Source organism: Nelumbo nucifera, chromosome 1, assembly GCF_055504915.1.
Source record: "Nelumbo nucifera cultivar China Antique chromosome 1, China Antique-T2T, whole genome shotgun sequence".
Taxonomy (NCBI): domain Eukaryota; kingdom Viridiplantae; phylum Streptophyta; class Magnoliopsida; order Proteales; family Nelumbonaceae; genus Nelumbo; species Nelumbo nucifera.
This window is the reverse complement of record NC_142649.1, coordinates 478,655-494,423: the sequence shown is the minus strand read 5'-3', so window position 1 is coordinate 494,423 and position 15,769 is coordinate 478,655. Positions and strand designations below refer to the sequence as shown.

Here is a 15,769-nt window from a genome sequence, read left to right as displayed (position 1 = left end):
TAGTAAAAATAATAATAATGGTTCTTAGTTTTCACAATTTCCTCCAAATCAAAATGGAGGAAACTATGGTTGTGGTAAAGGAAGGGGGCATGGTAATCAACCCTTTGGATGACGTCAAGGAAAAGGAGGAGGCAATCCCTTTACCTGCCAATATTGTTAGACAATGTATGGTAACCAACCCTTGGAGCATTAAAGTGTTACAAGAGATATGATCTATCTTATCAATGAGAAAATAGTGCCAATGCTGTTAGATAATGTATGCCCTTAGTTCCAATTAGATTAATGTACACAAACATTTATCAGTAAATGAATAAAGTACATTATTTTTTCATGTTCTTATTTTTGTGTTTCTGTGAATTACTCTTTATATTGGACTCATGTTAGTTTAGAATGTTCTCATCAATTTGATAGACCTGGTGAGTTTATCCTAACAAGGCTAACACTGCTGTGTTGCTAAATTGGTGGAGTAGTTTGTCTTGATTGTTAGGGTTAGACCCTAAGCACATCTACTAGGTGTTTAGAAGAAACACTGAACCCAGACCAATTTCCAATAATGCCCTACATGTTGGAGATAAATGCACAAAATTGGAAAGTTGCACTTAACCCTAAAATATATTGCACTAGGTTTTGGATTGAGCTATCTTTAATATGCCTACCATTGAAATCCATCAAGGGTTGAATTAACTAGTTTTCTCCAATCTTTTGCTCTCTTCTCTTTTCCCTTGCCTCTTAGAAACCTTAATTTGACCCAACTATGATACGACTAGTTTCCATCAGTTATTTACTTTGTTTTTGCAAGAAAAACATTAGAGGATATTAGGTTCACATACCCACAACAATCCAAGCAAGTTGGGAACTAATTTTGTTGAAACCGGGTTACTAAATCGGCTTCACGTACACACTACGTCATCTTCAATTGGAGGCCGATTTTGGGACTGATATTGGGCGTGAACTACAATTATGGGAGTTGCACACTATGGTCTCTATATTAAGTTTGATATGTTTTAGTTTGGGTTTAGAATCTGGTCCAATTTAGTGTAAGATCAATCCCAAAATTTCAAAAAACTTTTAAAAATTTGGCTAGTTACTAAACTTGGTTCGACTATGTCTAATATAATTTTAACCCCTCTAACAAGTACCTATGATCATGCAGCATTTAATAGTGGAATGTCTTCCCATTCTGGTTCAACTTCTAATTTTGATCCACCTTGTATCTGGACAGTGGTGCTACACATCATATGACTCCGGATGTTGAAAATCTTAAAAACAAGTTTGAATATCTAGGTATGGATCAAGTCAAAATTGGTAGTGGAGCATGTTTGGGTATACAAAATATTAGTTATTCTTCTCTTGTTTGCAATAAACATTAGTTTGATTTAAAAAATATTTATCATGTTCCTACATTGACAAAGAATCTACTCACTATTAATAAATATTTGAGTTTCATCAAAGTTTATATTTTATTAAAGGATTGTTTAAGGAGAACTATATTTCGAGAATCTAATAGAGATGGACTCTATCAATTTGCAACATGGACTTCTACAAAGCAAGATACAATTATAGCTTGTGTTGGAGAAAGAGTTTCTTTGAAAGACTAACATCATCGTCTCAGTCATGCATCTCTTAAAGTTGTTAGGAATGTTATTTTTAAGTATGGACTTCCTTATTCTAGAGCAGTTAGCAATGATTTTGTTTGTGAATCATGTAAAATGGGCATGGCCCGAGCAAGGCCCATCGGTTACATTTATCATGTTCTACTACTAGTTTTTCTTTTCCCTTGGAGTTAATTTTCTCTTAGGGTTTTGCTCTAGTTGTCTCAAATCAAGGATATCATTATTATGTTTTGTTTGTGGATGCCTACTCAATTTTTTTTTTTGGATTTATCCTATTGAAAGAAAATATAATGTTTTTGATATTTTTCTCAAATTTAGGAGACATGTTGATAATTTACTTTATGCTAAAATTAAGATATTTCAAAGTGATTACGGAGGAGAATATCAATGTTTGTCTCAATATTTGGACAATGAAACAATTATCCATTGTGCGAGGTGTCTTCATACAAATGAATATAATGGTTTTATTGAAATGAAGCATCAACATGTTATTGAGTCCACACTCTCTCTATTGGCATCCTCCTCTCTCCCCAAATCCTTCTAGGCTAAGGTAGTAGAGACAACAACTTTTCTTATTAACGGGTTGCCAACACCAAGGCTAAGTAAACTCTCTCCCTATGAGAAGTTGTTTGGTCAAATTCCAGATTATTCTATTTTGTGAAATTTTGGTTGTCACTACAAGAAAATTGCCGTATACCGACCGCTATTTTCACCGGCGGAAAATAACCATCGGTGTAGGTCCACATATACCGACGGATCAGAGTCCGTCGGTGAAGGATATCTATTATCGACGGATCTTAAAAATCTATAGCGACGTCGTATGGTAATTTTCTATATCGATATGGTAATTTTCTATATCGACGTCATATGGTAATTTTCTATATCGACGATAAGTATATCTATACCCGTCGGTATTGCATAAAAGTAAAAATGAAATAAAAAAGAAATGGCGCGTGAGGGAATTTGTGTATTTTTTGCCCTCTTTCGTTCGCGCCTCTCCCGCCCTCTCTCTCTCTACTAGAATTCCTGTCTTTAGAGGCAAATTTTAATGCCTCTTTTTTTCTTTCCAACTTTTGGCGGACTCAAAATTAGTCGCTGATTTAGGTTTTGCCGCTCAAACGCCATTGCGCGCACAACAGGAAAACTCTCTGGCGAAAGAGAGCTTGTGGTCTGCTCGTGCCATTCTCAATCCGTTCTTAGGGTGTTGGTCTTCCATTTCTGTTGCTTGAGAAGGAATTATAGCCATGGGAAAGTGCTACCCAACTGTGAGTGAGGAATACCAGAAGGCAGTCCAGAAAGAAACTCGAGGGATTAATCGCTGAGAAGAATTGCGCCCCTTTGGTGCTCCGATTGGCATGTTACTCGACCGGAACCTTCGATGTCAAGTCTAAGATAGGAGGTCCATTCGGAACCATGAAGCACTCAGCGAAGCTTGGTAATGCGGCCAACAACGGTCTTGATATCGTCGTTAGGCTCTTGGAGCCCATCAAGGAACAGTTCCCAACCTTGTCGTATGCTGACATCTACTAGTTGGCCAATGTTATTTCTGTTGAAGTTACCGGAGGGCCTGAAATTCCGTTCCACCCTGGAAGAGAGGACAAGCCTGAGCCACCACCAGAAGGACGTCTGCCTGATGCCACTAAGGGTTCGGACCATCTGAGGGAAGTTTTTACTGTACAAATGGGACTCAGTGACTCTCTGGCGGCCACACCCTGGGAAGGTGCCACAAGGAGCGTTCTGGGTTTGAAGGAGCTAGGACTTCTAACCCTCTTATCTTTGATAACACCTACTTCAAGGAGCTCCTCAGTGGTGAGAAGGAAAGACTTATCTAGCTGCCATCAGACAAGGCCCTTCTGAGTGATCCTGCCTTCCGTCCTTTTGTAGAGAAATATGCTGCGGATGAGGATGCTTTCTTCGATGATTATACAGAGGCTCATCTGAAACTCTCTGAGCTTGGGTTTGCTGATGCGTAAGAGTGATGAGCTGTTGGCGGCAAGACATACTGTCATTTGCTTTTTATCATATTACTAGAACTAGTTAAGGCAATTACTTGCAATGAAGTTGGCTGGCTTTTGACTTCAATTTCCTTTGTTTTGTTTTCAGAAATTGCTGTGTAGCTCATCATCCACATAATTTGCACTTAATTTCCTCTTATTTTGGTTGTAGTTCCAGAGATACATTGAGAAGTATCTACATGGTTTTCTTTAAAAAAAAGAAACAGAGAAAACTCTCTGGCAGATGACTCTCTCGCTTGAAGCAAACCTGACTCTCTCTCTTTCTTCCTCTCTCTTCTCTCTCTGACGAACATCTCGCTGTTCTTTAAATTTGTTGTAGTTTCAGAGATACATCGATAAGTATCTACTCTCTCGCTTGACCAAGTTACTACTTGAAACTGTTTAGGACAACTTTTATTACTCTTATCCTTTTCTTTTATTTCTATTTTCTTTAAATTTGCTTCCATCTTTGTTTTCACCATACCCAATGTTGAATGATGTAAATAATGCAGATTTCTTGCAAGTGGACTCGTCATATATTAAGGATATTATTCTTTGCATTTGGGCTTTGGTCCTTACAGGATGGATTCATTGATGGAGGGTAAAGCCTATTTCCTGAATTTCATTCTTTTCTTTTTCCTTGATTTTTTATTACAATTCCCTACTATGGTTTGAATGGTAAATTCTTGAATTTTCTAATATTCATATTCCAGTTAATATAACATTGAAGAGAATGACTCTACCACTGTGTCTATTAATTTAGTTCATTTTTCATTTTTGTTGTGATATTTTTCTTTATGGGTTGTAGAGGAAGAGAGGACTTATGATAATTTAGTTTACTTTTCCGCCAACTATGACAATTGAGCCAACAATGTTTTGTTGATGGATTTTAAAAGTAAATGAAAACATAAAGTCTTTTTAATTGAATTTGGACCATTCGTCAATCAGATTTATTGTTAAAGGAGGGAGTTGTTTATTTTTGATTCTGAACAATCCATTAATTGTTAAATAAAAAAAAACAATCCATTAATTGTTGGAAAGAATTCTGCTTTGGTTAGTCTTTTTTTTTATTAAATCCTAAAAATAATTGGTATTTGGTGATTTCTTATAGAGCTCTTTTGACTTTTGCTTTCTTTTAGAGTAAACTGTACCAAAATGCTGTTATTCACTTATTCTCTCCAGATGGTTTTCCGCCTAATCTCCATAAACCATGAGTCTGAGCACATGAAAATTAAGCAAAAATAATCTCATGCCAACTTGATTATGATTAATCCATGAATTAGTAGTCTGGTTCTTTATATTCAACAACCAGTATCCCTCTTTTCTGGGCTTCTGTGGACTATGAACTTCTTACTTTAAGGTTTTCATATTCACCATTCTTCAGGTGGATTATTACTTCCTACGGTTATATACCTATAAGATTCTGGAGTAAAAGTTCTTTATGCGTGAATATTCCATGTTTGATTCGTAAGTCATATGGAATCTAACTGAGATGTGCATCAACTAAAGCATGATTTTGCAAACCCACATAATAACGATCTTATGTGGCAGAGCTGCAGAGATATTAACACCATTCAACAGTTGAACACCATGTCTATGATAACAAGGCATTGAGATAATGATAGAATTTCTACAGCAATATCACTATGCACGGCTGAAACCTTTCCTCTTGATTGATTTCTGATAAGAGAAGCATTTACTTTCTTTTATTGTTTGACGACAATTGCTGTACTTGGGAGTTTTTGTTTGAATATTTGAAATCTGCAACTGAAAGACCATTTCTTGGTACTATAGCAAGATCCCAGGCTGAGAAGTGTGAAAATGGGTTCGAAGTCTGTGAGTGGCCACTTAGTGCAAAATAGTGTAGGAGATTAGGTCTGTATCTAGTCCACCCTTTCTAAGACCCCAGATAACTGGGACAAGCATTGGGCAGTGGCCTTGTTCATCTGAAATCTGCAATTGTTGTGATGGTCAATTTCCTTACCTCTACAGAAAATAAAAAGAAAAACAGATTCTGTTGATCTGAAATTTATCAGAGTTACAATGTTATGTCCTAAACTAATATGCAATGGAACGATCAGAATAAAGGATCATGAGTACTATTATGTGTTATTGCACTTTGTCCTTTTGGATTCATGAACATTAATACAACTGCTTGTGTTGTTAAATTTTAAAGTGCTCTTTGAGGTTGTGAGACTAATGTAATTTGTTTTTCCTTTTTCTGTTTTCAGGTATGAATTACACACTCATAACTGACAATGTTGTTGTTGGTTCCCAACCTCAGAAGCCTGATGATATTGATCACCTGATACAGGAAGAGAATGTTGCTTATATTCTAAACTTGTAGTAGGACAAGGACATTGAGTACTGGGGAATTGACATAGAATCTAGTCGGAAGATGTGAAGAACTTGGCATTTGCCACATGAGAAGACCTGTAAGACAAGTTCTCTCTTATGTTTAGTTGATTGTCTCTGTAGTAGATATGTGGTTTCTGTCCAGCAGATCAAGTGAGACTCTATCACTTATCACAAAAAAGAACCAAAAGTGAGGTTCTATCAAGAATATTCTGTCTATATGATACAATGAATATAGTATGTTGGTATGTCCCAAAGTTCTAATGGATTCCATATGGGAACAGTTGCTAGGAAAAAACCAATCTACTGGCTACTGGAACGACCCAAATGGTCTTGTCAAACCTTTCTGAAACAATTGTCATGGGGATAGTTGGAATTTGTTAGGCACAGAGAATTTAGTTGACCTTTTGATTTCTTCATCTTATATGAAGGGCTCACCAAGTAACTAGGGGGTCATTTTGTTGTATGTACAAAACTGCAAATGCCTTCATTATAAAATGATGAAAATGCTTCTGTGGTTTCTAAATGGAGGACAGCCTGCTCTCTACTTAGATGGGCTTTATTGTTTGGACTAGATTTGTACTTCCCTATATAAGTTGTACTTTACAGAAGCTATATATCTGTTTCCAAAATATAAGGAAAAGGAAAAAGTCATTTACATTTTTGGATGCCAATGTGGGAATTTCTATCTTCCATGCCAATGTGAGACACCTGTAATCTTATAATACCATAGCTGCCAAACATATCTTGCAGAAAGAACAAAATTAAGTGAATGGATCATTGTCACTTTTCCTACCATCTTCTCTACTAGTGTCTTGTACAGCTCTAAGTCTTCTGTGCAATGCTGCTCGACACTTTCTATATGTTTGATCTCTTTGCAGAGAGATTGAAGAGAAGTAGGATGATACAAACTTCTCCCCCAACTTTAGAGTATGCACTACCTACTTTAGCTGGTATTGCTGAATTCTCCACTGTGGAGATAAGTCTTGATGGCTATCCACTTTGCTGGAATATTTGTACTAAACCAGTAATTAATTAATTTAATAAATGAATTTACTTTGCTGATCAGTGCTTATGTCAGCTTTATGCTGTTGTGTAGCTATCCACTATGGACAACAGGTTTGTTTTTGATAATGAATAGGATCCAAATGCTCTTACTAATCAAATTTTCTCTAATTTAATAGGATCCAAATGCTCTTACTACTCCAGATGTCTCACCAAATGGGCATCGAAACTCTTGGACTTCAAGCCATCATCCTCATGGAAATCAAAGCTGTAATATTTATAATAATTATTTTACTTTATTTGTTTTGTAATATTTTATTTTACTTTAGGTGTTTCAAGAATAGTTGCTTGCTTTCACTCTCTAAGGATTTGTTCCATTCTTTTATTTATTTCGTTTTACCTTTTATTTCTACAGGTAGAGAAAAATCAACTTCATGAAGAGGAACTCCTAGATAGATGGATGAAAGATTAAGGTCTGTCAAATTAGAGAAATTTAACTACTAGCTTTAAGGAGGTCTTTGTCATGGCTGGATTGACGAACATGAGAAAAACAAAATAAGGACTTCTTTTAATTCTCTACAGGTTTTGGTATCATAAGTGGTATATTGTATAAATTGAGGAAAGTGTTAATTGGTATTGTATCTTTAGGATTCAGTGGTGTGAAAAGGTCTACCAGCCAATATAAACTCAAAGCACATGGAGGGTATCATAATATTAAAAGTTGTCAAGTTGAATTGGCTTTGTATCTTCTTCATTGTTCCAAGCTCATCTTCATTCTTCCAATATAAACTGAAACTTTTCTTTCTTTCTTTCTTCATTGTTCCAATATAAACTCAAACTTTTGATGTACAGGTATTCTTTTTGTGTTGGACATCTTAGGCAAACAGGATTGTAGGAAAATAAAAAAAACACCTATACTGACAGACTATATCAGCTGGTATATCTTGGACCTATACCGACAGACTAGCTTTGTTGGTATTACCTGAACCTATACCGACGGACCACCTCTGTTGGTATACCCTGACCCTATACCAATGTGCACAATCTGTTGGTATAAAGTGAACCTATACCAACAGACAAGACCCATATTGTGATGATCGAATCCGTCGGCATAACAATATATGCCATACTCCATACTTATGATGTACATCGATGGATAGCTTGACCGACAGTTTAGAAAGCCGTTGGTATAGGTGTCTACACCTTATACTGATGGATAAGGTCTATACCGACAATATCATACCAGATGCATTAGGTGACCGTCGAAGTAGCTCATTTAGAGATATACTGATGGATCATACACCTATACCGATGGACGGTATAGGGCATATTTACTGTAGTGTGTTTGCTATCCTATGAGTTGACCCTACAAAAAACATAAGATGGACTATCATTCTATTGCTTGTATATTTGTTGGATATAGTTCGAAGCATAAAGGATATCATTGTTCTAATCTAGCTACATCTTAAGAGATTATTGCCCACCATGTTGTCTTTGATGAACAATGATTTATAACCATTCCCTAGAACTCTGCACTGCCTACATCTCTATGGGAGGAAGTTGTTTTACCACCGATTTCAGAGGTGGTTTCTTCACGAGAAGCATTACCTTCTCATAATTCTGCCTATCTAGCCTTATCACCTACTAATATCTCTATTCCAATTGGTTCCTCTACATCTTCTACTCAGTTCTAGCTCTTCTAAAGCTTCTTTGCAGGTTCCTCTACAACGTACAAGGTTGGTATAGGAGATTCTTGATGCTACCCCTACAGTTCCTCCACACTCACTCCATGGTAATTCGATCCATGACTTCTCGCTCTCAATAGCCCATGTCTTCTACATGCTATCCTATACTAGCGGCTCTTTCAAGTAATAGAAATCCCAATGAAGTCGAGCCTTGCTCATACTCTCAAGCTGCTAAATCACCTCACTGGTGTTCAACTATGGCCTCAAAATTTCATGCCCTCATCCAAAATGGCACATGACAATTGGTTCCCTACAACCCCACTATGAATGTTGTGGGTTCAAAATGGGTTAATAAAATCAAGAGGAAACCTGATGGTTCAATTGGGAGGTAAAAACCAAGTTAGTTGCCCAAGGTTTTTCATAGATTCCTGGTGTTGATTTTATTGATACCTTTAGCCCGATAATTAAATCGGCCACTATTTGTATGACTCTTTCTCTTGCCACTTTACGTGGTTGGGATATCAAACAACTGGATGTGCATAATGCTTTCTTGAATGGTTTTGTTACTAAAGACATATATATGCAACAACCATGTGGTTTTGAGGATCAAAATTATCCTGATTATGTGTGCAAATTGCGTAAAGCTCTCTATGGGCTTCAGTAGGCCCCTAAACATGGCTCTCTAGATTGAGTGGTTGTTTGCATGAACTTAGTTTCCAAGGTTCAAAATGTGATCATTTTCTCTTTATTTATCACAAGACTAATGTTTATCTCTACGTTTTAGTTTATGATGATGATATTATTATTACTAGCTCTTTTTCTTCCCATGTTTCTCAATTTATCACAAAACTGTCTCATAGTTTTTCTCTTAAGGATCTTGGCTCTCTTCATCATTTTCTTGGTGTAGAAGCTCATCATGATCACACTGGCTTATTTCTTTCTTAGGGGCGATCTAGTCTTGATCTCTTGCAAAAGACCAATCTCTTAGCTTTGAAGCCATTGTCTACCAGTGGCATGTAGTTCATGGCTATCCAAGTTTCAAGGAGAGCTCTTGTTTGATCCTACACAATATCATAGTATTGTTGGTGCATTGTAGTATGTTACTTTGAGTAGGCTAGATGCCACTTTTGTAGTTAATAAAGCTTGTCAATTTCTCTAGACTCCCATTGATGACAATTAGTTCGTTGTTAAATGAACTCTTTGTTATTTTAAGCATATGCTTGATTATGGACTCTTTTTGATGCTCACTCCTCTGGTTCTCTTGTGGCCTATTCTGATATGCTGACAGGGTTGGCTATCCTAATGATTGACGTTCCACTGGTGGTTGTGGTATTTTTCTTGGATCTCACTTGATCTTCTGGGAGTGCTAAAGTGCAACCTACTATTGCTCGTTCTAGCATTGAGGCTGAATTTTGGTCCTTGGCAAATACCACAAATACGTACCACTATTGAATTACTTTGGTTGCAGTTTCTTCTACGTAACATAGAGGTTCATCAGTCTTCTCCTCCTATTCTTTATTGTGATAATGTCTGTACTACATATCTTGCTTCTAATCCAATTTTTTATGCTCGTATCAAATACATCGAAGTGAACTTTAATTTTTTGAGAGATTTAATTCTTCAAAAATCTCTCATTGTGAAATATATTTCCACTGCGGATAAAATTGTAAATGTGTTTACAAAACCCCTCTCTTCTCATCGGTTTGATTACTCGAGGTAAAAGTTCATGTGCTTCTAGCCCGTTTTATCTTGAGGGGGCATATTAAGGAAGGAGATGGGTCGACCACCATAAAGAAGGAAATTATAGTATTGGCAATCTCCAATAAAGAAAGTTCTCTAAGTTTGGAAAGCTTCAAGAGAGGCAACTCTTAGTTTAGGAAATTTTGTAAATAGGCAATTGCCTTATTATTTTCTTTCTATTTTGTCATTATTCTTTTATGTATAAACTAGAGAATAACCCCCTTACTAACTACAGGGCAACTAAATGTGTATATAATTTAGTTTGAAGTTTATTATTTAGTTATCAAAATTTAAATTAAAAAAACTAATATGGGTCCTACATCTTTGTAATTGACAATCTCTTTTGACCTATTTTATTTGAAACCCATTATTAACTTATGTTTTTTTAATTTGATTTAAGATGTTAAATGAGATCTTATTGGTAAACAATAATCCACTTTATTTGGTATTTACTATTTATCTAATAAATCTATTTTGAGTTGTTTATTTTTAAAAGTTAAATTAGGTTGCTTCCTAAAAGTTAAATCAAATTTGTAATTAATAAAGTATTTTCTTTTTGAAAAAAATCATTTAAAAACAAACGTGGGTTTATGGTAATCATTTAATAGGTCCCACCATTTGTATTTAATAGACTATGGATAAACATGTCTTAAGCCATGTGTTAAGATAATAAATTACTGTCTATTGAGAATGTTTAGGAGTGAAACTATTCACTTTTTGAATCCTATTTCTTGAATTAATAGGATGCCATGTGTTTGAATGGTAGTTGTTGGATTTAGCAACAATTTCTCAGAAAATGCCACGTGTCTAGCTTTGTAGAAAAATAAGAAGGCCACATGTCTGAATAGTGGGGGGCGGTAGAATTTCTCAGAAATTGCCACGTGTCTAGCTTTCCAAAAAATGAGAAGGCCACTTGTCTGAATGGTGGTATTGGATGTAGGTTTTAACAACAAATTTTCAGAAAATGCGACGTGTCTGAATGGTGGGGGGTTGTAGCCTAGGGATGACTATTTCATGGGAATTTTTGGGTGTTCGACCCGTCCTGACCCTAATAAGACCCGTTTATCAAAACCCTATAGGGTTTGGGACGAGTTTGGGTTTTGACTTTAGGGTATCCAATGCCCGATACTCGAGATGCATAAATATGAACATATTATATTATATATCATGCACAAATTTATAAATTTTAAGTTCTAAGATAATTATTCTATTATTAATATTTTATTTGTATAAATTTCTTAGGATTAAAATCATCATTTGATGTAAATTTGGATTTGATAGATTGTTTATTTCATTTAGTTATAAAATTCTAATTTTAAATATTATTTCTTTTAATTTTTAATCATATATATATGTATTGATTGTTTTGATGAATACAAAAGTTAATGAAATCTATTTTATTCCATTAAATAACACAAAAGGTGAGATGACTTAGTGGCTTAAAGTAGTGCTAATAGATTTGGCACTATCTTTAATTGATCCGAGTTTAAGTCACACCATAAGCATTAAGAAATATTTTTTTAGTAGAAAACGTTTGGTGGGACGAGTCGGGATGGGTTTGGGAAATTGAGAAGAAAGGTTAGATGATTTAGAATCAGGGATACATAAATGGGTTGGGCAATTTGCACGGGTACCCTACTTCCTTTATATATATATTAGATATAAAAGCAACTGTATAGATCGACACACCAATAAACTTGGCCTTTCAAACGAAGGGCCAATGATCAAGAGAGCGTTATTCCCTCGACCCAGGCCCCTCAGCCCATATTATTCTACGTACTTTATATCTACCAATCTCTCTTGGAGTTAACCTCGTTTGAATTGAGAGTCGAAGACTCCACCGGAGGGATGATCTGGGGTTTCTAATGTTTCCTATGATTGCAAGTCATTAGAACGTAAAGGACGTTTTCGATCTTATCCTTGTTACAGATCTGAGTAGTAATAATTGGTATCATTTGTGCAAAATGGCAACCAAAAGTTTTATGGGAGAGAGAACAAAGAAAGGCTTAAGACATCAAGAGAATCGTGGAGGTCACCATTGCAATAAGCTCTAGTGACATAAGGAGTATTTCACCCATCTCATGGAGATCACCCAAGGCCTAGCCTCCAATAAGTAATTCTATTTTCTCATTATTTCTTTCTATTTTCTCAATCATTCTTCTACTACGCTTTGTTTCCTAACTTGGACAAAGCGATAAAGCACCACTTAAACTCGGGTTTAGTCAGTGATTACGTGGACCAACATGCCTGCCGGCCGGCCCAATTCATACCCCCATTTATATTCTTTCGTGTGTGAATATATTTTTTCTCCTTGTTTCCTCATTTTTACTCTCGTGTCCTTTGCTTGTGAGTTGTGAATCTTTTGATTTAGACGTTTAGCATCAAATTCTAAACTAATAACGAATGGTTTCATGTGACAGAAAAAAGTTTACAAAATTCTTTCAGCATCACATTCCTCTTTAGTTGTAAGGGAATTTTCCTTTATTTCTACCGTTCAATTGTTCTGAATTTCTGAAGCAGCTAGATATCCCAAAGTCCAAATCCCAAAAGTAGTTGGGGATATTGTGTTATTTTGAAAACTACTGTAAGAGATACAGAGACCCTACTCGTACTTCTTGGGGAAAATAAAAGACATTTTACTAAAATATATATAGATGTACTGATTCCAACCGAACATCCATCTCAGCTTCTCAGTGCTAGCTCCTTTAAAACAACATGAGGACGAATTGCGTATTAACTAAGGACTCCATCCTGCTTTCTTGTTTGAAGATAAAAAACAGTAACCATAAAAACAACCACCACAACAACATATATGAACGCATCTTCTTGGCATTCCTTCAATGTGCATGACCTCTTGTTATGCTTTCCAAAAGTGATATTGAAGACGAAATGCTCCCGAATACCGCCAAAAGAGAGCCAATCAAAATAAGGGTCAGATTAAGCACTACGAGAGACCTTGAAATTTGAGACCAATAAATCCTGGTGTAGAACACACAAGGAAAAATAATCGAAATACAAATGCTAACAAGAGATCCCGTAAGGCCAAGGACGTGCTGGAAATAAGGAACCAGGAGAGCTAAAACCAGGATTCCTAGAAGTAGCAATGACCCAACACTTGCTCTGATGAACATCTTCATTCTAGAACTCAGAGAGCAAGGAAGATTCTGCTCAAGTTGCATTGCGAACGGGGCAAATTCAAGTGCATACTTTGTCATCGGTGTCAATATAGTTGCCCACAGTGCAAGTTTTGTAATAATCAGGTGTCTGGGCATGCTGAGAGTGATCTGGGATTTGACTTCAGGCCCAAACAACTTTGCACCCATGAATGCAAGAGCTGTGTACAGGATCGTAACAAGAGTGAAGCTCACAATTGAAACCTGAAAAATTACAGTAGATAAAAATGATCAAACAATGAAACAGCTCTCTCTCTCCCTCTCTCTCGATATACAAAATTTTGTAAACAAAGAAAATTGTATACAAGAGAATGGAGTATACCTTGGTAAACTTAGAAGGATCCTTCATGGCTGTATAAATGTTGGGGAAAACAATATGGCCAGCAAAACTGAAAGCATAAAGACCAGATATTGCAGGAATTTTTTGTAGTTGAATCACAGGAATGCTGTGGTTAGCTCGAACACCACCAAAAACTGCTGTGAATGGTACACTTAAAAAGATGATCAGAGACATAAGAATTCCTCCGGATGAAAGGAAGGATATAGAAGAAAGGTCTCTCAACCACAGACTAGGCAGTGCCACCAAGACCGCCATACCTGTGAGAAGCTGAGAGGTAGATAGGTGCACCCATGGCACACTGAGGTGTGTCCCAGAAAGAACAGTGGTCAAGTTATCACTCAGAGAGATTGTGTAGGAAACAAGGGCCATGAAGATTTCCATGTAGATAAAAGTAGAAGCGATAATTCTCCCCTTAAGTCCAAATGCATGTTCTCCAATATCTGGGTAGTCTTTTGACTTTGCATTCTGTTGGAGACATTTCCCTAGTAAATATGTTGTATACGCACAGACAATCCCAAGCCCTACAAGAAGGAATGCAGAAGTCCAACCTCCATTCTCTAGAGCGTAAGGGGTTGATAGTTGCCCAAGGCCTGAAAAAACATAAGTTGCTAATGTTACTCGAGTTCATTAACATCAACGGGACATCAACTCGATCATCTATATATGATGCCTAAATCTGTCTGAGTGGTGACTTCCTTTTATTTTGTCTTTTTTTACCTACTTAATCTACAGAACATCAACTCATCTCACATAATAGATATCTTTTCTCTATGCATTATTTGCATTCCTGGCTAATTGATAAATATACTATACCAATAGAATTGAACATTTGGATCCATTTATGGAACATATATGTCTCTTCAAGCTCTGTGTTATACATTCATTGCACCAAATTAAAAGCAGATTTCCTAGTTTTTTAACAATTTTGTGCATCCAAATATATCTACTGGTAAGCCATTGAATAAAGGAAAATTAACTTTACCTATCAGCATTCCAATCATGTTGATGACAGCATGAGCAAAAGAAGTATTTGCCTTCACGTGGTGATCACCACCATCTGTGCAATTAACTTCTTTCTTCAACTGCTCATCGATGTCTTCTCCTGGTCTACACTTACACGCCTTGTTCTCCTCTAAACAGACCTGGCAACTCTTCAACTCATCAGCTGCAAGGCGAGAACCATGGACTGACTCACTCGCTACTTGATTCCGGTGCGGTGGAAGTTTTGAACCCAGACATGACCACCACTGGGTTGACTTCAGCAGCTTACCACCCAGCATTTGCTTTGCGAAGTCGCTCCACCAAGCTTTGGCTATCTAATGCTAGCTCGATCACTCAGTCGAGGATACCTGGAGAATTTTGCTTGATAGCTGAACGAGTTGGCTATGTATTTATAGCAAAAGTTTCATTAATTGGTATGTTCACGCTTTGTTTCTGATGTATGCATCTCTCTGGCGTCATATGGGCCTAATGTATAATTATATAATATGTGTAGTCATTCTTTTCCTATTTTCTAGCTTGGTTAAACAGTAGGGGTGGAAGGGAGAAGGCGAGATTCGTTACCTCCAGGTCAGTGGGAACAGACTTTACCAGCTCAGCCAGCCGAATACACGGTTGGGATATGCTGTGGGGCGCAGATGTGAATTCCAAATTGACTAGGGAAGTTGACAATTTGAGAAAGTTGGTTTGGATTATAATGAATCGAGAACAATGGTCACGTTCCATTATTTTGTCGTGCGTGGCTGCGAATGAATTAAGTTGGCTGCACGCATATGCTTGCTCTCTATTCTATTATTCCTACCTTTTTATTCTCACTCTTTATAATCGTTTCCTTAATTTGCCTTGGGGAGAATCGTGATAAATA

The 15,769-nt window shown here is 36.6% G+C and overlaps 1 protein-coding gene and 1 pseudogene across 2 annotated transcripts; one reads left to right on the top strand and one right to left on the bottom strand.

Moving 5' to 3' along the window:
* Nucleotides 1-2,551: 2,551 nt before the first annotated feature.
* Nucleotides 2,552-7,716, top strand: LOC104586079 (L-ascorbate peroxidase 2, cytosolic pseudogene; annotated as a pseudogene). Its single transcript, XR_016080995.1, has 4 exons — nucleotides 2,552-4,208; nucleotides 5,839-6,042; nucleotides 7,147-7,237; nucleotides 7,383-7,716. The product of XR_016080995.1 is annotated as an L-ascorbate peroxidase 2, cytosolic pseudogene (transcript).
* A 5,201-nt stretch (nucleotides 7,717-12,917) lies between these two features.
* LOC104586078 (Transmembrane amino acid transporter family protein) lies at nucleotides 12,918-15,357 on the bottom strand. The gene is made up of 3 exons (XM_010243190.2): nucleotides 14,888-15,357; nucleotides 13,888-14,495; nucleotides 12,918-13,769 (listed from the first exon to the last, which is right to left on the bottom strand). The coding sequence occupies exons 1-3, from the start codon at nucleotides 15,183-15,185 to the stop codon at nucleotides 13,230-13,232; spliced, it is 1,446 nt and encodes a 481-aa protein (XP_010241492.1). The 5' UTR covers nucleotides 15,186-15,357; the 3' UTR covers nucleotides 12,918-13,229.
* Nucleotides 15,358-15,769: the final 412 nt, after the last annotated feature.

What these genes read in the sequence shown, in the direction of transcription:
- LOC104586078 (XM_010243190.2), bottom strand. Translation starts at nt 15,185, where the DNA reads ATGCTGGGTGGTAAGCTGCTGAAGTCAACCCAGTGGTGGTCATGTCTG. An exon ending in CATGATTGGAATGCTGATAG is followed by an intron (nt 14,496 to 14,887) that starts GTAAAGTTAATT and finishes ATGTTTTTTCAG; the next exon opens with GCCTTGGGCAACTATCAACC. An exon ending in ATCCTTCTAAGTTTACCAAG is followed by an intron (nt 13,770 to 13,887) that starts GTATACTCCATT and finishes GTAATTTTTCAG; the next exon opens with GTTTCAATTGTGAGCTTCAC.